Source organism: Phacochoerus africanus, chromosome 9 (genome assembly GCF_016906955.1).
Source record: "Phacochoerus africanus isolate WHEZ1 chromosome 9, ROS_Pafr_v1, whole genome shotgun sequence".
NCBI lineage: Eukaryota > Metazoa > Chordata > Mammalia > Artiodactyla > Suidae > Phacochoerus > Phacochoerus africanus.
Genome location: NC_062552.1, coordinates 78,328,003 through 78,351,327, shown reverse-complemented (window position 1 = coordinate 78,351,327; position 23,325 = coordinate 78,328,003). Strand labels below are relative to the sequence as shown.

At 40.5% G+C, this 23,325-nt stretch overlaps 1 pseudogene and 2 gene segments (V, D, J or C); all 3 read left to right on the top strand.

The window, feature by feature from the left end:
* Positions 1-231: 231 nt before the first annotated feature.
* Positions 232-1,020, top strand: LOC125136663 (T cell receptor alpha variable 22-like; annotated as a pseudogene).
* Positions 1,021-14,139: 13,119 nt separating this feature from the next.
* On the top strand, positions 14,140-14,962 carry LOC125134951 (T cell receptor alpha variable 23/delta variable 6-like). The segment is given in 2 exon segments: positions 14,140-14,447; positions 14,577-14,962. Coding segments are annotated over 2 exon segments (438 nt in total).
* A 3,789-nt stretch (positions 14,963-18,751) lies between these two features.
* LOC125134945 (T cell receptor delta variable 1-like) lies at positions 18,752-19,603 on the top strand. The segment is given in 2 exon segments: positions 18,752-18,926; positions 19,137-19,603. Coding segments are annotated over 2 exon segments (501 nt in total).
* Positions 19,604-23,325: the final 3,722 nt, after the last annotated feature.

Below are 23,325 nucleotides of genomic sequence, written 5' to 3'. Positions count from 1 at the left end.
AAATCAGAGTCTGCCTTCTCTGAAATGTTCCCAGAAAATATCACTCAAGTCATCAAATAATGACTTTCCTTTTTTCCTACTCACCCCACACCGCCCCAGCCCATTCTAAGTGGGTAGAGGCAGGAGGGTGGGGCTTCCTGTCACAAGTGTGGGCTCCAGGAGGGTTTGTTGGGTGAAATGATTGGTTGCAGGAGCAGGAACATCTCCAGATCAAGTCATGACACTCATTGCCCAGGGTGTATTAGTATTTTACAGTGAAAATGTCCCAGCAAGAAGTGGAAACATCATGAAGCGACTAGTGGGCCCTGTGCTGGGGCTTCTGTTGGCCCAGGTTTGCTGTGAGTTGGGGAGGCCCCACAGGGAGATCTCAAGGACTGGGCAGCTGCTGTGCTCTTGAGGGGGTTGGGGTGAGGCTGACAAGTCCTGCACACTTTCTATCCTTCTCCTCATCCAGAGGGGCACTTTCAGGGTTTTGTAAGAGTTACAGGGACCCTCACCTGTGACTGTTTCTCTGTTTCCCATCAGGTGTGAGAGGAGTGGATGTGGAGCAGAGTCCCCCAGCCCTGAGTCTCCAGGAGGGAGCCAGCTCCACGCTCTGGTGCAATTTTTCCATCTCCACACAGAATGTGTACTGGTATCGTCAGAAGAACGGGGGCCGTCTCGACCACTTGTTTTCCATTCCTTCAGGGACCAAGCGGAATGGAAGATTAAACGCCACGACAGTCACTACAGAACGCCGCAGCTCATTGTGCATTTCCTCTGCCCAGATCACAGACTCAGCCACGTACTTCTGTGCTGTGGAGCACAGCTCCACAGGCACCTGCAGCCTGTACAGGAACCCTCCGCGGGGCTCAGCCCCTCTTCCAGCCACAGTCACACCACGAGGCCACCACAGGGCGTTCACATTGCTTACTATTTAGCTACACTGGTACAGTTTTAACCACAGACACTTTTTGGCATACAGTTTTGGGACTTTTGGACCTTGTCGTCCTTCTCAATTTAGATCTCTTTCTGCGCTAGAAATTTTTATACTTGTAACTAGCAGAGTAGCTGATAAGAGGATGGAGCTAAATATGTAATCACAGTGTGCTGGACTCCAAAATGGTGAACCGTGAAATAAAATTGGAGAAAATCACTCCAATAAAGATGTTATCCCGTTTAGTTGGGTGTCTCAGGAATATTAATTCTGCTCCACGACACTGTGTCCCAACAGGAAAATGCAAATGCTCACATCCCATCCTGCTAGTGCTGCTAAGCAAACAACAATTTAAAAAAACCTTAATCATCCAGCATTGTCACTGCAGTGGCGTGGGTCACTGCTGTGGCACAGGTTTGGTCCCTGGCCCAGGAACTTCCACATGGTTCAGGCATGGCCAAAATATTAAAATTAAAAAAAAATTTTTAATGAATAAATATATAAACCTTACTCAATGTTTAATATGAACTTGATCACTTACAGCAAATTTATTCTCTTACTGTTCTGAATACAAGAAATCTGAAATCAGATTCACTGGCTACAGCCAAGGTTTTGGCGGGGTTGGTTCCTTCCAAAAGTTCTAAGGGAGAATCCATTTCCTTACTTTTTCTCACTTCTGGAAGCCACATGGATTTCTTGGCTCAAGATGCCTTCTTGAATCACTCCAACCTCTTACTTCCATCACCACAGCTCCTTCCTCTTCTGGAGACAAATATTCTTTTGCCTCTGACTTATAAGGCATAAAATATTAATAAACAGAAACCTCAGTGAAAAAGAACTGGGAGACAAGCAGGAGCTCTCACATCCTGTGAAGGTAGCAGAGCTCAAAGGGCAGACAAAAGACTCTTTTCTCCTGGCAAAGTCTGAGCCAGTGAAAAGCCCTGGCCTACCTGTTTACTGTAGCCCTCCCAACTTCCCTTTCCTCCCTGTAAAAACATTTTCCTTCCCTTGTGGCGCAGGGACCTGCACATGGCTCATCATGGTTGCAGAGTGGATTGCAATCCTTTGATGATCCCAAATAAACTCATCTTTCCTAGAGAAATATCTGACAGTCTATCATTTGTTCTTTGTGTCTGTGATTCTGATTTTGCTCTATTGTATTCCTTTTGTTTTTTTGTTTCTCAGAACTCATATATATGTTAAAACACACAGTATTTGTCTTTCCCTGACTTATGTCTCTAAGTATAATACCCTCCAAATCTATCCATGTTGTCCCAAGTGGCAAGATTCCTTTTTTTTTCAGTGGTTGAATACTACTCCAGTGTGGTGTGTGTATATTTGTGTGTGTGCATGTGTGTAGGCAGATAGATAGGTAGATAGATACATAAATACATAGATGATAGATAGATAGATAGATAGATAGATAGATAGATAGATAGATGATTCTCTCTCCATTCATATATGTACGAATGAACAGTTGGCTTGGTTCCATATCTTGGATATTATAAAAATGCTGCTAGGAATATCAGGGTGCATATAAATTTTTGAAATAGTTTTTGGTTTCTTCAGATAAATACTCAGGAGTGGAACTGCCAGATCATATGGTAGTTATATTTTTAATTTTTTGAGGACTCTTCACAGTGGTTTCCACAGTAGCCTCTCCAATTTCCAACCCGCCAGCAGTACACCAAGTTTCCCTTTTCTCTGCATCCTCACCACACTTGTTATTTCTTTTGACAATAGCCATTCTGACAGGTGTGAAATAATGTCTCAATGTGGTTTTTATTTGCTCTTTTCTAATCAGTAGAAGTGTTGAGCCATCCTTCAGTTCCTGCCATGGTACAGTGGGTCTGACTGGGGCAGCTGGTCTCACTGTGGAGGTGCAGGTTCAATCCCTAGCCCTGTGCTGTGGGTTAAAAGGATCCAATGTTGCCATGGCTCTGGTGTAGGGTGCAGCAGTGCCTCAGATTCAGTTCCTGGCCCAGGAACTTCCATAATTCATAGATGTGGCTATAAAATTAAAAACAACAAAAAAAGAGTGACCCAAGGAGTAAATCCTACTTGACCATGATGCATGATTCTTTTACGTATTGTTGAGTTCAGTTTGCTAATATCTTGTTGAGGGTTTTTGCATCTATGTTCATCAGGAATATTGGCTTTAATTTTCTTTCTTTTTTTTTGGTATTATCTTTGTTGGATTTTGGCATTGGAGAAATTCTACCCTCATAGAATGAGTTTGAGAGTATTCCCTCATCTTCAATTTTTTTGGAATAATTTGAGAAGCAGGGTATTAAGTTCTTTAAATATTTGGTTGAATTCCCCTTTGAAGCAATATGGCCTTGAACTTTAGTTTCTTTCAAATTTTTTAATTGCTGATTCAATTTTATTACTAATAATTGATCTGTTTAGATTTTCTTTTTCTGCCTGATTTGGTCTTGGAAAATTATATGTGTCCAGGAATTTATCCATTTTTTTTTTAAAAAGTCACCTTTCTAGATTCCAGGCTATAGAACCTGGAAATCATTGAAGGCCATTATTTAGGCTACCACGTAGCAACACTGGATATCCATTTTCCATGCTCTCTGAGGCCTGTTGTTGTTTGCTTATTTATTTGTTTAATGACTTGATTATTTCATAAGTCCATTTCCCCATAATGTGCCACCTGTGATAGTGTACTTCAAAGGACACAGTCTTGGGGTTGTGCTCAAATATTCTGGTGTGACACTAGTTTCACCAAGTTTCTCTTTGACAGTCTTTTTCCTTGATATCTGTGTTAAGCTATCTACCTCTGTTACTATCACTAGCCAATAGCCACAGCCTCCACTAAGTGCTGGCTGATGATTCTTTTGTTTTCAACTGTGCAATGAGGGCATGCATAAATTGTTCCAAGGTCTCATCCAATTAAATTCTAGCCCATTTGCAGAGATGTCTTTGAAGCTTACCTTTGAGGTTGTCTGACCAGGGAGGACTCTTCCTTTTTTTTTTTTTAGGACCTCACCCAAGGCACATGGAGGTTCCCAGGCTAGGCGTCTAATCAGAGGTACAGTTGCTGGCCTACACCACAGCCACAGCAACGCCAGAACCAAGCCACCTCTGCGACCTACGCCACAGCTCCGGTCAACGCCAGATGCTTAACCCACTGATCGAGGCCAGGGATCGAACCCACAACCTCATGGTTCCAAGTCGGATTTTTTTCCACTGTGCCACGACAGGAACTCTGAGGAAAGACTCTTCCTAGCTGTCTTTTTTGCTGTTTTTTTCCTGTTAAGATTTTAGGTATAGGAGTTCCCATCATGCCTCAGTGGAAATGGTTCCAACCAGTAACCATGAGGATGTGGGTCCATCCCCGGCCTCTCTCAGTGGGTTAAGTATTTGGCATTGCTGTGAGAGGTGATGTAGGTCACAGACGTGGCTCGGAACCCATGTTGCTGTGGCTGTGGTGTAGGCTGGCAGCTGTAGCTCCCATTAGACCCCTAGCCTGGGAAATTCCATATGCTGCAGGCAGGGCCCAAAACAGCAAAAAAAAAAAAAAAAAAAAAAGATTTTAGGTAGTTCTCTATGATTTAATGTGCTGCTCTCGTTGTGCTACCAGCTTCCTCTTAATTGCTTGCTATCAGAATCTCCATTATTTTCAACAACACCCTTAAACTTGAAGTTGTCAATGTTCTGTTCCAAATAAAGTCTTCTCAGAGGAAGAGCTCTTTTTCTTATAGATGCTTCTCTCCCGTGCCACTGCTCTGGACCTATGGTAAGGGACAGTGGCTTGCTTGTCTCAGATGAAATTCCTGCTTTCTGATCAGTGTGAGGGGGTGGGAGCAGTAGCCTCTGGTCTTCTCAGCTTTCCCAGCATGGAACCAGAACCCCATGAGTGAGCTGGGACAAGAGCAAAAGGGCTCAGTATTCTCAGTCCACCATGCCTGGAGTGAGGTGAAAAGAAGCCCTTGACCTCTGAGCTTCTCTTGCTTGCAGTAGAGCTTCAGTAACACAAAGCTGGGGGAGGTGAGAAATATTGGCAGTCAGCCCCTCCCTGGGAGATACTATAGCCCTATATTGGGAACTGGGGGACCCGGGGTGGGGGAGCCCTGTGTTCTTGGTTGCACAGAGTAGAGCTTCCATCAACCTCCATTTCCACAGATCTTTCTGTTATAATGGAGACTTAGATTCTCCTAAATAAAAATTTCTCTGCATACCCTTTTTAATTTGCTATATAACCTTGAGACTGTGTCCAAAGTTTTTATTTTTTTAAAGTACTCTTCACTAGTTATTATTGTTTTGTTGGAAGAGTATCCATGAATCTACTCACAATATCATTCTGGAGCTTACAACCTCCTAGTCACGTTATTAGCACAAATAGAATGGGCTTAGACAGAAGATAATCAAAAGTTCAATTTTCTTTGGAGATTCATTTTCTTTTTCCATTGACAAAGAAAGCTTTCTCCTTGTCTTCAGCCTAAACTTGTTAATACACAAATACAGTTAATCAAACACATCATGCACTACCATGATTAAAAAAAACATGTAGTTCCAATGTGTTAATAATGAAAAGCAGAAATACCATATTTTTCTTAACTCAAACTCTAGCTGTTCTTAGTGATATATATATATATATATATATATGTAATATATATATATATGTATATATACATATATACATATACATATATATTGTCTTTTGTCCTTTTTAGGCCGCGCCCATGGCATATGGAGGTTCCCAGGCCAGGGGTCTAATCAGAGCTGTAGGTCTAATTGGAGCCCACCACAACCACAGCCACAGCCACAGCAACACCAGATCTGAGCTGTGTCTGTGACCTACACCACAGCCACAGCAACGCGGGATCCAAGCCATGACTGAAACCTATACCACAGCTCATGGCAATGTGAATCCCCAATCCACGGATCGTGGCCAAGGATCAAACCCACATCCTCATGGATACTAGTTGGATTTGTTTCCACTGCACCACAAGGGAATTCCAAAAGGACATTTTTGTACTCTCATCTCCAGGGTTCCCTCCTGACCCAAGTTCTCATCCTGAGCTTTCCTTCAAAATTCTCCTACTCTTTGGTAGGAGATATTGATATTGCTAGATATTGCTTTTCTTATTCACTCATGTTCCAGAATCACATTCACCATCCAGAGGCTATGGGTTGTTTTATTCTCTCTCAGATGAAATCAGGAGACATGGTGATGTGATTCTAATGACATCAGGACAAGGGACATCTGTGTTACTGTTGCGCGTGAAGGAAGTGACAGACTAGGCATATGTCTCAAATCTGTACAGATTTATAAGTTAAAACTTACTTTTTTTAGACTCCAAGTCTCATCAGAAGGATTTGGAGCAAACTGAATGTTAGTTTTGTATCCACGATCACCTATCATAATTTATGACTTGGTGTCACAGCCTCAAATATGTGATGAGCAGAGCCTAGAAGAAGAGACGTTTGGGAAAGAATGCATGACTGCTCTGGCGGACAGTACTTTCTGTTTGGCTGCAATAAAGCAGGGATGAAGAGAAAATGTGCCAGGATGAGGAAGTGCGTGAAGAGGCTGAGAATTTTAGAAAAGCTCTGCTAATGCGGAGTGGTCCTGAAACCAGGTGAAAGACCCTAAATCTTGTGTTTTGAAATAAAAGGTCTTTCCTTTAACCTCCCAGGTTTCCCCTCAGTCTCAAAAGGCTGGCTCAAGACTTAGTGATTAGGAAATATTGTTACAGCTAAACACTAGTTAAAACAATCTCCGTTGAAGTTCCTGTCGTGGCTCAGTGGTTAGTGAACCTGTCTAGCATCCATGAGGACACAGGTTCTATTCCTGGCCTCATTCAGTGGGTTAAGGATCCAGTGTTGCTGTGAACTGTGGCCTAGGTCTCAGACTCGGCTTGGATCCTGCATTGCTGTGGCTGTGGTAACATTGGTGGCTACAGCTCCAATTAGACCCCTAGCCGGGAACTTCCATATGCCATGGGTGTGACCCTAAAAAGACAAAAAAAGACCAAAAAAAAAAAACAAAACAAACAAACAAACAAAAAAAACAGTCTCCATCATGTTATACCCTGCCTTGGCCCACTAACTTATTACTAATGGTTACATTCCAGTTAGAGTTATATTGCACCTAGTGTTTTCTTTTGTAGTTGAAACACTTCCTAACACCCCTTCCCTCTAAGCAATCGTCATTCCAGAGAGAAGGTCAAGGAACACCAGCACCAAAGACAACCAGGAACCATCACTGGACCTACTGATGCCAGATTTGATGACTCTGAAATGATCTACAGATGAAGAATAATATAGACACCGTAATCAATAACCCTGTTTTCTGAGCTAAACCTATAAAACCCCTTGCTATCCCCTCTTGAGGCAGGACATAGCTTTGAGGCATTAGCCTACTGTGTCCTCCTTTGCCTGGCAAAGCAATAAAGCTGTTCTTTCTCTTCCTCAAAGCTCTGTCTCCTAGACCTAATTGGTGTCGGTGTACAGAGGCTGCATTTTCAGCTGCAGTCCTGGGCTACAAAGAGTGACTATATCCCCAGAGGCCTTGTGGAAAGGCAGACCGTCCCTTCTGCCCTTGTGCAACTACTTATTTCAAGGGCTTGGTAGGACTACCCAGTTAGTTCATCCCATCTATCGGGCAGCTTAATTTCTCATTCAAACCCATCAAGCCTAGGACTATGTGGGATGGTGAGTTAAGCTGTCCTCTGCTAGGTGAGGTGGATGCTCACAGATCATTCATGCTCTTCTCTCATCCTTTATGTCTCTACCTTTCTCTCTCATTGCCTGCATACAGTTTAGGACTAACTCTAGGAACAATGATTTTCATAAGTTTCTGCTGGGAAAGAAGACTAAGACAACATATTAAAAGAAAGCAAGCTGTGATTAGCCTTCAATTTAATGAGAACTTGAAATAAAAAGGAGTTTGCCTCATACCAACTGAAAACCTTTTCTATTAAAGCAGATTCTAATACAATTAAAAGGTTACAATTCTGGTGGTTATACCCATACCCTTGACTCTGTTCATCACTATTTTACAAATATATATTAGGAGGCTAGAATTTTTGAATCATTATATTAGTTCCAGAAATATATTAGCACTAAGAAGGCAAAAATATTTGACTGTGATGATTTTACATTCCAATAACCTATAGTGGGGGAAACAGGTAATATTCTGTACAAATAAATAAAATACTTTGGAGGGCGCTAACTCTATGGAAAAAACAAGCAATGAAATAGTGACAGATATCGGAGGGCCCACACCTGTCTATTATCTATCTATCTATCTATCTATCTGTCTGTCTGTCTGTCTGTCTATCTATCTATCTATCTATCTATCTCTATTTATCCATTTATCATCTATGTGTTTATTTATAGATTTAACTTATTTGGTTTAAGTTAGCATGTTAAAACATTTTTTTATCCTTGTAATAACTGAGTATGTACAGTTAACACCAAGAATTGGACACTATCAAAAAAAAAGGTTTCTGGATATATATTAAAGAATATGGAGACCATTTAAACAGATAATTTTCTGGGAGTTCCCATTGTGGTGCAGTGGAGATGAATCTGACTCGTATCCATGAGGATGTGGGTTCAATCCCTGGCCTTGCTCAGTGGGTCAGGGATCCGGTGTTGCCATGAGCTGTGGTGTAGTTTGCAGGCAAAGCTCGGATCCTTCGTGGCTGTGGCTGTGTTTCAGGCTTGCAGCTACAGCTCCCATTTGATGCTTAGCCTGGGAGCTTCCACATGTCGTACATGTGGCCCTAGAAAGCAAAAATAAATAATAAATAATAAAAATAAAAAATAAACAGTTATTTTCTGAAGTTGACAATTTCAAATTACAGTGACACCAATACCTACTGAGTAAGAATGGAGTCTCTCTCTCAGAGATCATGGTTCAGACAGTTAGAATTAATAGATTATATTTTGAAGGCTGTTTTGGCCACTGTAGCTACCAATTAAAAAAGTAGAACTAATAGTTTATATACCATTTTCTTCAATCACCTAATTTTATACAGGAAAAGTTTTGGAATCCCTTTCTAAGATTAAAGAAGATAAAACCTGGATTATAAAACAGCTCTTAGATAATAATTATTAGTTTAGAAATAGCTGTTGAGCTACATAAAGCACTATCAGTCCATAATTAAGCAGTGTAATCAGTTCTTCAGGGTCGTTTTCCTACTTTCTCCTAAATAGTAATCTACATTTGGGGGTCTTAATGAGTTCTTACATATTTGACAACCCAAATCAGCAGCTCTTCCTAGATGGATTTTATAAAATTGCTCCTCTCTATGTATTAGGTATATTACTAGTAATGTTAGGTTTATTTTTGTGTGTGAGTTGAAAGAGTCCCTGTTGCAAATCACAGCACTCACGATGGCAGGAAAAAAATTAGCTTTTGTATTTTCTATCTTCTCATTTAAACCCAATGGTATATAGGGACTTTAATATGACCAATTATTTGGAAATAGGAATGCTTTAAACTTTTCTCAAAAATCTCTTTATCTTTATTCCTAGTACTCTGAAAGAGTAAAATGGATTTTCAACATACTGGAAAGTGAGACCCATTAGGCATCCTCAGCTGAGCTTCTGTAGAGAATTTCCACAATCCGATTGTTCTCAGAAGTTGCTAACTCAAAACCCCAGGACAAGATGGATTTAGAGACTACACAAAATACATAGCTTCTGCCCAGGACCACTGGAACGTAAGATTTCTTCATGACTCATTTTCTTTTGCATACTCTTGTTTATTCATATATTTTCTAATTTAAGATTATAACTCTGACATAGTCTATCCAGTTCCTCTTATTAGTAGTAGTAATTTTCCTAATTATTGCCTTTATTGGAGATGATACTCATTTATCCATTCCTCTAAATATAATGTTATTATAACCAATTTGGAAAATGGTACAAATGTATGTTACACTAGCATTGTCAATATGATACTCTTTGCAGGCAATTCCTAAGTGAAAAAAATCTTTACACTGAAAAACATGTAATATACAACAGCAATTATTTCTCAAAGAAATACCCAGAGACAGTATACTTACAGCTACTGGATACGATTTCCTAAGCGGAAATCAGTTTCTTCACTGCCAAGCCAGAACTAGGGTTATTTGTTTAACTAGTTAATAGGACTATTAGGCCATTCCAAGGACATGACTCCCAAACATTCCACATGCACTATTTTTCCTTACAAAGAGTCTAAGTGGATGGAAATTTTCCTCAAGAAATACTCCTCAGAGTAATGAAACTATAATCAATCGTTAGACAACTTGAAGTGGTCATTGAAAAAGTTTTCCTCATATTAGCTGACAGATTAAATAATATAGCCAAAACTCTGTAGGCGCCCGCGCGCGCGCGCACGCACACACACACACACACACACACACACACACACACACACACACACAGTGAAAATTCCTTAAACAAAATGCTTGTGTGTATTATAATAATCTCATAATTTATTTACACCTTTCAGAGGAATCTTGCCATTACGAATAATTCACATTGACTCTGCATTAATACTGCAAAGGAGTTCAAACAATGTAAGCAAAAATAGATGGATGATAGATAGATAGATAGATAGATAGATAGATAGATGATAGATAGAAGGAATCTAGTTATTCAAAACAGACTCAGAAAATCATTTGGACTTGCTTTCTTAACCAGGGCTGGGAAATCTTGGTTCATGATTGCAAAGTGTCATTTTAGAATACTTTTAGTTTACTTGTTTATTGCATGGTTCTGTTGGGGTCTTAAATATTTCTGTACAATCATAGTCTCGATGATGGATTCAACAAATAATCCAGAGACAGAAAAATCAGATAGACACATGTTTATCAGTAGGCAAACCAAAAATCACATCTCCACCGGCCAAAACACTTTGCAGACGAAAATCAAGTATGGGAAATATCTGGATAAATTTGGAAAGTATCTTCTGCAACACTGTGTTTTTCCCTAACCATGGTAAAAAGCAATCACATTTTGTACCTGTTCAGATGATCAATAGCTCATCCCGGAGAACAGGTTTTTGCAAACTAACCAATCAGTGTCAGCTCCTGGCTTCTGAAAGTCAGCTAATGAAGGGAGGACTCACTCCAATGGACACACCCCTAAGTGCCACCCAATCAACAACAGATTCACTGTAGTGACCATGCTTCTACAGATGATGTCAACACATTATACCTCTGAAAGCTTGCCAAACCCTGAATTCTATGTTTCTTCCCAAATCCTATCTAAATCAGCCATTTGTGGTGCTTAGCAAGGATTGTCTGACTTGCTTATCTATTGCAAGGAAATTCAGCTTTATCTTTTTATCTCATATATGGGGTAGAGGGCTCATCGTTTTGACAGCTGTCAGTGTATATTTTCTTATGGGATATTAGGACTTTGGTAACTTTTAAAATTATTTTTCTTCTACACCCACAACCTAATATCAATGGCATCTGTACTTGTTTGAAACTCAGCATTAGCAAGTATTTGATGTGATATGGAACATACAAAATCATCATTAATGATTAACAGGGAATAAATTTCTCTTTGCAGATCAGTCCATCGGAATAGTGATGTTTTCTTCTAAATTCTGTATTCTTCTAATTCACTGGTTCCAAAGTCAGCTTTTTCAAAGCGGTTATGTGTTATTTTAGGGTGATTGTGTCCACCTGATAATGAGAATGTTTACCGCATCAAAAATATGCTATTTATTTTAAAAATTTCAATTAAAAAAGACAAGTTTTCCAGCTTAAAAAAAATGGCAAAGTATTTGATTAGGTCCTTTTAAAAACACATATGAATGACCAATAAACACTTTAAAGGATACTCTACATCAGGAAGCAACAAAATATGGCCCGTGAACCAAATCCATCTAACAATTGTCTGATTTAGAATTTATTTAAATACATGTTCTCTTTAGTGTGAAGGGCTCTCCTTGATTTGATGTTGATCTTATGGGATGAAAGACAGCCCCGTGCAGTGACTCAGCCCGAGGACACATTCCTGTCCTTGAAGGGACCCTAGGGCAGATGAGGCCCTACTGTAAATATTTCAGGAGCCCTGTTTTAGCCTGATAAGTCCAGGTTCCCAATCCAGGCATCCAGATCCAACTAAAACGTACCTCAGTAGGGAGCAGAGAAGCTTTCATAGGAGACCCCGGCAAAGGCAAATCTTCGGTCTGAAGAAATCACTGGCCTGAGAAGACTCTCTCACATGTCTCAGGGCTCTGACTGATGTAAGTGTTGCTGAACAGAACTTTAAAGAAGCTGTATAAAATCATTCAAAGTAATGTCTCCATACGGCCACAGAGAGGCAATGCTGCTTCAGAGAAGATTAACTTTTGTTCCCCCCCACCCCAACCTCCAACACATACATATTCTTTAAGTAGCCAGAAAGGATCCTTTTAAAATCTGTTAACTTATTATCTCCTACTTTGCTTCAATTTACATCTATCATTCTTAGATGCATGTAGGTATCTATCTATCTACCTATCCATTCATGTGACTAAATAGTATCTGTGTTATTCTAGTCTAAGAGTTTGAAAAATATGGCTTTGGAAATCAACAATTCTATGAATAATATGTGTTGTCCTTCAAGATCAGGGGCACATTAGCCTCTCTAATATAAATTTATAATGTTTTCACCCAGACACAGTCGGGCTTCCAACCGAACTGAGTTAACCTGTGTCTGGAATTCCCTGACCCCAGTCTTTACTGGGAAATCTGGTAGGTTTAAGTCCCAGTTCAAGCATGGCCTCCATCACAACTATTTCTCTGATTGGGCCCAGAAGCAGAATTCATGATTATTATTTTTCGGCACGTGATATAGATGCACCTCTCTCTTTAGCAGGTTTTATCTGACGTACTTGAATACTGAGACTCGACTGACCAAAGAGTGGAACTATATCTCTTTCATTAATGAGACCCCAGTGTAGACATTTCAGTAGGCACTTAGTAGCATTAGTAGATACATATTGAAGGTGTACATTAATAAAAAATAAATAAAAAAGAAAACACATAAACAATTCAACAAAAATTTTAAAAATCCCCTTAGAATCTATGCTTGAATAGAATGGGGTTAGACTGAGGAATGGGAACACTTGTCATTGTTTCCTATAGGACTGTGATGATGTTTTCTTTGACAGAACCTGAGATGACATCAAATACAGAGACTACAAAAATGTTCTCTGTGCTTTAAAAAAAATGGGCTCCTTATTTCTTTTAACTTCTATTATTTATAATGCAGATCTCCACTATTTTTAGGGCTGCTTTGGAATTTATTCTCAATTTCTGTCTCTATACCCTGCTGTGTTGACATCCAAAGGTAAATGGATTCTTAATATTTTTGTGTTTTATGTACGAAGATAAGGTGTGAAGACAATGTTAAATGCTTGTTCAAACTAAGGATGAGAACTCCCAAAAATGTTGCATTTCTGAATGGTCATGGTCTGATGTCTTCTGAAGTCTGCAGGATTTTTCTAGTTTCTCTTATCCATTTGGAGATCAGAGCTCCTCCACAGCAGATAATTACAGTACTTTTCAATGTATTTTCCCATATGTATTCATAGAAATATTTCACTTGCCTGGTTATATTTTAGAAGCGATGTAATTTGAAATTGGTTTAATTATCATCTATCATTTCTTAGGGTCATGTAAAATGTGAGCACATCTGAAAATTTGTGTTAAAATTTGAGTTCCATGAGGACAAAAGCAGTATATATTTTCTCTGTTCTGACTCATGACCTTAGCTTACAATGGTATATCATGCCCCTTTTGTGTCTTCAATAGACTTTAGATTAGTATTTGCAATATAAAAGAAATGCCCCTTTATATGCTAAACTTGTGACTTCATGGGAGTCATTTTCTTCCTCATTATAAAATATTATGCCTATTAGCACATCAAGAGGTCTTGATATATGATTTTTAACATTCTCGGAGGTGTCAGGAAAAGGAAGAGGTGGTAGTGGGAGAGAAATTCTAGATTGCTCTTTATTAACATGTAAGGAGGGAGTTTTTGATTTTCCTTTCTCTCGCTCTTTTTTTTTTTTCGTCTTTTTGTCTTTTTTTAGGGCTGCACCTGCAGCATATGGTGGTTCCCAGGCTAGGGGTCTAATCAGAGCTACAGCTGCTGACCTACACCACAGCCACAGCAACACCAGATCTGAGACGGACTTACACCACAGCTCATAGCAACACCAGATCCTTAACCCACTGAGTGAGGCCAGGCATTGAACCTGCAACCTCATGGTTCCTAGTCGATTGTTTCTGAAGCTCCACAACGGGAACTCCCTGATTTTCAATGAAAATGATTTTCAGCAATTCTATGTTAGGGCATATGGGGAAGTGCTTGCTTTGTGAAAAATAGCTTTAGGTGAAAGTACTTGTGAGAGGGTGGGGCCTGTTGAAAGAATTATAGCAGATGTGAACTTAAAGTCAGAGTTCAAGCTGGCTGAGAAGACCAGACAATCACCTGAGCTGTCACTGAGCCTTGGTGCCAGGAACAATGGACAAGATTCTGGGAGCATCATTTTTGGTTCTGTGGCTTCAACTAGGCTGTGAGTTGTGGAGAAGAACCCTTAGAATATGTCATCAATTGGAGAGAATAAGAAAAATTCATGCAAGTAGAAACTTTAAAAAGGAAATATCAATGTGGGGACCTGATGGTATTTTATCTCTTTAAACAGGGGTGAGCGGCCAGCAGAAGGAAAAAAGGGACCAGCAGCAGGTGAAACAGAGCTCTCAACCTTTGACAGTCCAGGAAGGAGACATTTCAATTCTGAACTGTACTTATGAGAACAGTGCCTTTGACTACTTCCCATGGTACCGGCAACATCCCGGCAAAGGACCTGCATTATTGATAGCCATACGTTCTGGTTCAAATGCAAAGGAAGATGGAAGATTGAGAGTTTCCCTCAGTCAAAGTGCCAAACATGTGTCCTTGAACATCAAGGCTTCCCAGCCTGGAGACTCAGCCACCTACTTCTGTGCAGCAAGTGCACAGTGCTCTCCAGGCACCTGCAGCCTGTACCCAAACCTGCAGCTGAGGCTCCAGCCAAACCCTGCTGTGTAGATGAAATAGTCACACATACACACAAACACACACACAATCTATTTAAGAAAACTGAAATAATGCAAAATTTATTCTTTCATCAGAATGGAATTGCTATAGAAAATCAAACACAAAATGAAGTCTCTAGAAATTTATGCACTAAATTTTAAAATAACCTTAGGTTTAATAAGCAATTACAATGGCTATTAGAAAATATTTTGAAAGAAAATATAGTGAGGGAGTTCTCATCAGGTCTCAGAGGAAACGAATCTGACTGGGAACCATGAGGTTGAAGGTTTGATCTCTGGCCTCGCTCAGTGGGTTAAGGATCTGGCGTTGCTGTGGCTGTGGCATAGGCCAGCAGCTGTAGCTCCGATTAGACCCCTAGCCTGGGAACCACCATATGCCGCGAGTGTGGCCCTAAAAAAGCAAAAAAAAAAAAAAAGAAAGAAAAGAGAAAGTATAGTGAAAATATATAAGTATAAATATGTATGAGATGCAGTTAACATAGTATATAAAAGGAAATTTATCTTTTCAAATACTTATACTGCTAAAGAAAAAAGTTTGAAAAATAATTATCTGGTCTTTCAGCAAAAGATGATGGAAAAAGAAAAGTAAATTAAACCCAACATAGCTGAAAGAAGGAAATAATAAAATGTTTAATCAGTGAAATGCAAAAAAAAAAAAAAAAACCTAGAGATAACCATGAAATAAAAAACTAGTTTTGTTAAAATGATTAATAAAATTAGAATATTTTTGGGTGGAATTATGAAGGGAAAAAAGAAAAAGAAACCCAACCATAAATATAAGGAATCAAAAACAAAACCATTCTACAGGTTTTACAATGTTGAAAGGGTAATAAAAGAATGAATACACTTAGTAAGTTCAAGCCACTGAGTAAGTGTACAGAAGTAGACCCACATAAATTGGGAAAACTGATTTTTTTTGACAAAGGTGCAGAGACAGTTCAAGGGAGGTAATATAGTCTTAGTTTATGATGTTGGGACAATTACATATTCTTGGGGAATAATTGAAAATTGGCCTAAATTCCACCCCTTATACAAAAAGATTGAGGACAGTCTCAAAATGGACCACACATTCAAGTGTAAACTATAGAACTATAAATGTTTTAGAAAAAAAATAAGAGAATATCTTTATGAACTAGGGTTAGAAAAAAAGATTTTTGGAGTTTCTGTCGTGGCTCAGTGGAAACAAATCTGACTAGCATTCATGCGGATGCAGGTTTGATTCCTGGCCTTGCTCAGTGAGTTAAGGATCTGGGTGTTGCTGTGAGCTGTGGTGTAGGTCGCAGACTTGGCTCGTATCCTGCATTGCTGTGGCTGTGGTGGCTGTGGTGTAGGCCAGCGGCTGTAGCTCCAATTCAACCCCTAGTCTGGGAACCTCCATATATCATGGGTGCAGCCAGAAAAAGACAAAAAAAAAAAAAGAAAAGAAGAAAACATTTCTGACATGACACCAAAAGCACAAACCGTAAAAAAGTAAATAATTTACATTTTATCAAAATTAAAAATGTTTACTGTAAGAAAGACACTACTAAGAGAATGAAAAAGACAAACCTCAGAATGGCAGGAAATATTTGCAAAATATATTTTCATCAAAAGACTGATATTCATAACACAATGGACTCTCTCAACTCAGCAGGAAGAAAAGGAACAATGCAACTGAAAACTGGACAAAAAAATTCATGCAGTTCACCAAAGGGCTATGTGGTTAGGAAATAAGCATATAAACAGAGGTTCAGTATCATTAGCCATTAGGGAAATACAAATTACAGCCACAAGACACCTCACATTAATTATAAGGTCTAAAATAAAAAATACAGACAACACCAAGTTCTGACAAGGATGCAGAGAAATGAATCTCTCACACATTGCTAATGGATGAATGGTATAGTCATTCTAGGAACTCATTCAGCAGTTTCACATAAACTTAAATACTCACTTATGTTATAGTCCAGCAATCACACTCTTGGACTTTATGCTTCAGGAATGAAAAACTTATGTTCACACACAAGTCTGTACATAAACATTTATGGCAGCTATATTTGCAATGGCCCCAAACTAGAAACCAGTCAAGTGTTCTTTATTGGGTGAATAGATAAATATGCAGGAGTATATCCACACAATGAGATATTGCTTATCCATCTTTCTCAACTTGCAGGAGGCTTATATCACAATAAACCATTTTAGGTTGAAAATATCCTGAGTCAAAAATGTGTTTACTATACCTAACCTGCTGCCTACAGTTGGGCAAAATCATCTAACACAAAGTCAATTTAAAAAATAATATGTTGAAAGGAAAATCATGGACATGGAGAACAGACCTGTGGTTGCCAAGGGGGAGGGGAAGGGAATGGGATGGACTGGGAAATTGGGGTTAATAGATACAAACTGTTGCCTTTGGAATGGATAAGCAATAAGATCCTGCTGTATAACACTGGGAACTATATATAGTCATATATGATTGAGTGTGATAATGTGAGAAAAAGGAATGTATACATGTGTGTGTGACTGGGTCACCGTGCTGTACAGTAGAACATCGACAGAACACAGTAAACCAGCTACCATGGAAAAAATAAAAATCATTCAATTAAATGAATAAATAAATAAAGTGTTAAAAATCTCATGGAATTTCTTGAGTATGGTACTGAAAGTGAAATCGAAATGGCTGTGTCTGCACAGAATGATTGTAAGTGCACAAGTTGTGTGCCCTTATTATCCTGAGGCTGGTTGGGGTCAGCTGGCTGTTGCTACCCAGCATCATCAGGGAGTATCATACTCCATGCTGCTAGCTCTGCAAAAGATCACATTTCAAACACTGAAACATGGTTTCCTGAAGGCATACAGCTCTCTCGCCAATGTAAAGTCAAACGTTTTAAGTTGGGAGTTCCCACCGTGATGCAGTGGGTTCAGAAAGCCACTGCAGTGGTTCGGGTCACTGTGGAGGTGCAGGTTTGACCCCTGGCCTGGTGCAGTGGGTAAAAGGATCCAACATTGCCTCAGTTGCAGCTCAGATTCAATCCCTGGCCTGGGAACTGCCACATGCAGCAAGTGTGGTCGTAATTTTTTTTAATGCTAAGTTGGTCCAACATAAGTTGAGAACAGTCTGTAGTGATTAAAAGGAAAAGACCGTTCATACATGTGATAGTGTAGCTGGATATCAAGGATGTCAGGCTGAGTAAAAAAGTCAATCACAGAAGGCAAACTGGTGTATGATTACATCAATGGATTATTATTACTCCATACATAATGTATGATTCTAGTTATACAACATTTTCAGAAGGAAAAACTGAAAGAGATGCAAAGGGAATGAGTAGATGCCAGGGGCTATCAAGGTTGCAGGGGTGGGGAAGGTATGCAAAGGAGGAATACAGACAGGTCAAGTAATTCCGTACCATGACTTTAGTGATGGGGAACCTATACAGGTGATAAGACGTCTATGAGTTTTTAAGAGTCATTAGATTCTGGATGCCGAAAAGTACATACAGGCTGAATGAATGACCAGTAAGTTGATTACAAGAAGTGTTCAGAGCCTATATTAATCTCTTTTCAATCAGCGAGCAACACTTTTCTGCGGAGTAATTATCAAGGTATGTCAGCTTGTTTGGTCCTCAGTTCCCCTCAGCTCAAACCTTTAACACTAGTTGCTTTTTCCAAGCCCCTTGTCAGGCTCTGCCTAACTAACTTAAGGACCAGGGGAAGACAGGTAGACCAAGTGAAGGTTTGTGGGGAGCCAGACTTTTTCTCATCTGTGCATATGACACGTGGGCTATGAACATAACAAGCCCTGCTTCCTGTCTGGGGGAGTCACACAGGAACCCAGGGACTATGTATATGAGCTGCCAGACACTCCAAGACACTGAACGCTCAGCCTGAGGCACAACAAAACACACTTGTGCAGGGGAATCCGTGCCACATGCCACTCTCCAGCCTGCTCTGGCTCTTCCTGGCCTCCGTCTTCTCTGGTAGGGATGGTCCCACACATGGGGGGAAGGTTCAGGGGGAAAGGACTGCACACAGGCCCGGGTGCTTCACATGGACTTGGGGAGGAAGGGGGATGGCAGGAAAGCAGGCATATTATGATTTCAACTGGGCTTGTCTTTGGGTCCTAAGGTAGTCTAATTCCTCCATTATTTTACTCACTGCTTATCTCTGTTTTCTGATTTTTCCTGTAGGATCAGGTGTGGCCCAGAAAGTTACTCAAGACCAGCCAGTTGCATCTGGGCAAGTTGGAGAGGAAGGCACCTTAAACTGTCGGTATGAAACATCTCAGAGCGCTTACTACCTTTTGTGGTATAAACAGCCTCCCAGTGGAGAGATGACTTTCCTTATTCGTCAGTATTCTGCTGGCTGGAATGCAAAGGAAGACCGCTACTCCCTAAACTTCCAGAAAGCACAAAAATCCATCAGCCTCAGCATTTCAGCCTTACAGGTGAAAGACTCTGCAACATACTTCTGTGCTCTCTGGGAACTCACAGTGCTTGAAGTAATAGGAAAAGCTGAACAAAAACCCCAGAGCTCAACAAGAGAGAGCCCCCCTGCTATAGGACCCAAGCTGATATGCACACCTGCAGACCCCAGACAAGAAGTGGTTGTCCCGTGGTTACTTCATCTGTGGTCTGGATGAGAAGGTTTCATTCTAAATTACAGCTCCTACTATGCCATGTGGAGCAGGTGTCCTGAGTAACTTTCTACTAATACATTCTCAGTCTTGACTTTTTGACTTTAAAGCGATTGTACAGAACACGTGCACACTTGTCTAAAGTTGAAAGCTTGCCTCATATAACAACTTAAATGGCAGTTTCACTTAAATATGCTCACATCACACATTTGATCTAGTTCTCTGTCATCGTCATGAAAATCGCTTCCGTAGTCTTTTCCGCTTATGCCTTGCATCAACTAGGGTACAGTCAGAGAAGCAGAATCAAAGGTGACATAGGATAAGTAATTAGTTATAAGGATAGGAATCCATGCAATGGCTTGAGCTGGGGGAAGAGCCTATGAAAAGCTGTCATCTTTGTATCTGCAGTTGAGCCAGATCACACGTACCATCCAAATCTTCCGCAACTGTCTTGTGTGGCCAAACCTGTCCCAGAACTACACAGGGAAACAAATTCTAGGATATGTATTTCCAAGTAGTTCATTTGAGGCAGTGCAAACGTCAGTATCCTCCTTGCTAACTTGGCCTCCATCTGTACTTCTTCGAACAACTTTCAAATAAAGACAAAAGCAAAACTATGCTTCCTTCAAGTATGATGCAATAATTCCTCATTCAATCAGAAACAAGCTAACCTCTCCCGCAAAGAGTACACCAAGTTCATTTATCCATCTTGGGGTGATGTTCTTTTCTTTTCAGATGAGCCATATGCTCCCATTGACTCCTGTTTCCTAATGACTGAGAATACCGAAGAACTACAGATTGGCTCATATTAGCACGTCTTGGGTTATTACATTCAGGAAAGCAGGAGAGGGGAGTTAAAGCTAGTTGATATGTGCATAAATATATTCATATCAAAATGGAAAAAAAATTTCGTAACTATTATACTTCCTGTTTCTGCAAATGACCACATTATTGTAACTGGTATTAATAACTACCTGCCCCACTACCCATTCCATAAACTTTTTGTTCACAGGAAGCACCTCCACTCACTGCACTACTTGACTTTCTATTAAACAAGCTCCTTATTGGCGAGTAATGCCATGTGGAATGCCATAAAGATGAATAAGGGATTCAGCAAGTCCACCAGTGCAGTTTGGACAGACGTTTGCCTGGCATCGAAGGCAAATCCAAGGGACTATTTAATTGGAAGTGATTTTGCCAATACATAGGAAAACTGATATACTGCATTCTGGGAAACATCAGTCAGCAGGATACTGACTTCACATCAGAAGCAATGGGATTCACCAAGGAAAAGCATTTTTCAAGTGTTAAGTGAAAATAAACAAATAAGACTTTCCATCTAGCTTCTTAGGAACGGGAACCTATTTTTAAATGGTCTTTGTTTAAAATCACTGCTAAGAGGATAGAAAGTGAAGGCAGACCGGTGCACTACATGTGCAATGCTTATTTCCAAAAAAGGACTCAAGTGCACAATAGAGTAAAGGCTTATACAAATCGGTAAGAAGACAGTTAAAGAGAATGGCAAAGTCTTGGAGATGCAACTCAGAAATATCATATCCAATACCTAATAAATACACACAGACCTTGATATTATCCTTCTTGGAGAAATGAAGGTAAAACCTCATCCGAGTGTTCCATCTGTGTCCTCTCAGCACCCTGAGTAGGTATCCGTGTACTAGAATAGGACCGCGTAGGGACAGGGGAAAGAGTGACTGTCTCCAGGAAAGGAAGTGATTAAGTAAATTTCCTAGGCGCTTCCAGCATTGAACTGATGAGGAGAAAACAGCAAGCACTAGCAGGTCACGGATGTGGACAATGAAAGAAAGGCAGATTGTACTAGAAAACAGAAGGTTGGTGTTTATTGATCTTACCGTATTTCAGGCACTGTAGTAGGCACTGCAGATGCATCATCTCATTTAAATGTCACAAACCCTATGAGAGAGATGTTATTGTTCCTAGGGTTTGTTGCTGCTGTTGTTCTTGTTAATTTGGGAAATAAGACATAACTTTCCTAAGTTGAAAAGCATCTCTAACTTCTACTTTCAACCAGTGGGTAGCATTTTAGGGGACTCCTAATGGGAAATATGTGGACTACGAAGACTGCCCTTGCCCCAGAGCAGACTGAATGGATGGTTCAGTGACGGTGACATGACTGGTTTAAACTGGAACCTAAAGGGAACTAGAAAAGAAGATGCCACTCCTAGGTATAAATTGCCCCAGAATCACTAGATGAGGAAATCACCCCCTAACCAGTTAACAGTGCTGAATGCTTTAGCAAGACTCTCATAGAATAGTGTGCTGGGGGGAAAAGGGCTACAGTGAAAGATGGGATGTTAGTCCTTAAACACTTCAAGCACATTTCCCTATCAGGACCTGTGCCCCTGGCCTTGGCCCTCTCTACTGTAATGCTATCCCCCCCCCCCCCCCCGAAACGTCTACATGGCGCACCTCTGAATTCCTTCATGTCTTTACTCAAAAGTCACCCCAGGGTGGGCCCTTGACCTACATCTTAATATTTTCCTTCCTTGAGAATCAGGCTCTACACTCACTGCCTGTAGCAAGAAGGAAAGCTGGGGCATTGGCATCTGGTGTCCTGCTGAATGAAGTATTTTGTGATGCTTCAGCACACCTCCCTGCTGCCCTCTGGTGTTCATGGATGAGATTGTGGGGAAGCCTGGTCATAGCAGGAACTACCATTGGCAGCAGATCCAGGCTGTCAACTTCCTGAGGCAGGAATCGTGAGAGATGATGCAGGAGGCCTGGCTGGTTTTTTCTTTCTTTCTTTCTTTTTCCTTTTGTCTTTTGCCTGCCAGATGTGAAGCTGATTGACTTCAAATGACCAATAAAAGACAGGAGATGATACTGGCTGGAGACTAATAGGCTACCTTGGAAAGACAGCTCAAAGTGATTACAGAAGATGGGACATGTTTCCTCTGGCAAGCGAAATGGTGTTGACTGCTCCGGCCTTGCTTGTAGTATAGAAATAGGCTGAGAAGTGGTAGCAAGACTCAAGGACGAAAGAAGAAATAAGGAGTTGTAGCAAATGCTGCATAGAATACTCTTTCCATATTATCATATGCCACCCAGTCTCTCAATATGCTGCCCTAATGAGCTGATTTCCCACTAACAGTTACAAACATGCTAGACCATGGACACAGATGATAATATTCAAATCTGCTGTGAAACTTGCTAAGTGCACCTCCTAAAAATATCAAGCTTTATCTTGTGGATAGAATTCTTGGCAATTTCAGGCAGCGTCTCCCAAACTCACCAAGCTTTTCTGCATTGCTGCAGCTTATTGAGTGAATATGGCAGGGAGGGTATTATCCCAGGTAGTTACATTAAAAAAAAAAAAATGTACGGCCTCACCCATGGCATATGGAAGGTCCTTGGCCAAGGTTTGAATCCGAGCCACAGCCTGTGACCTACTCTGCACCTGAAGCAATGCCAGATCCTTTAACCCACTGCACCAGCTGCGGTTTGAACCTGCACCTCTACCGCAATCCAAGCCACTGCCATTGGACTCTTAACCACTGGGCCACAGTGGAAACGCCTATCCTAGGTGATTGATTGTGTTCTCACTCAGTTCTTACTGGAACCCTTTGTGCTAGGGTCCCTCCATCCTCCTTTAGGGAGGCAGTGAAGCAGAGTGCTTGAGATCAAAGCCTTGGGCTGTATTTCTAGATCTACCACTCATTCCTTGAGTGATCTCAGCTAAAGCACTCAGTGGGGTTTAGGCTTTG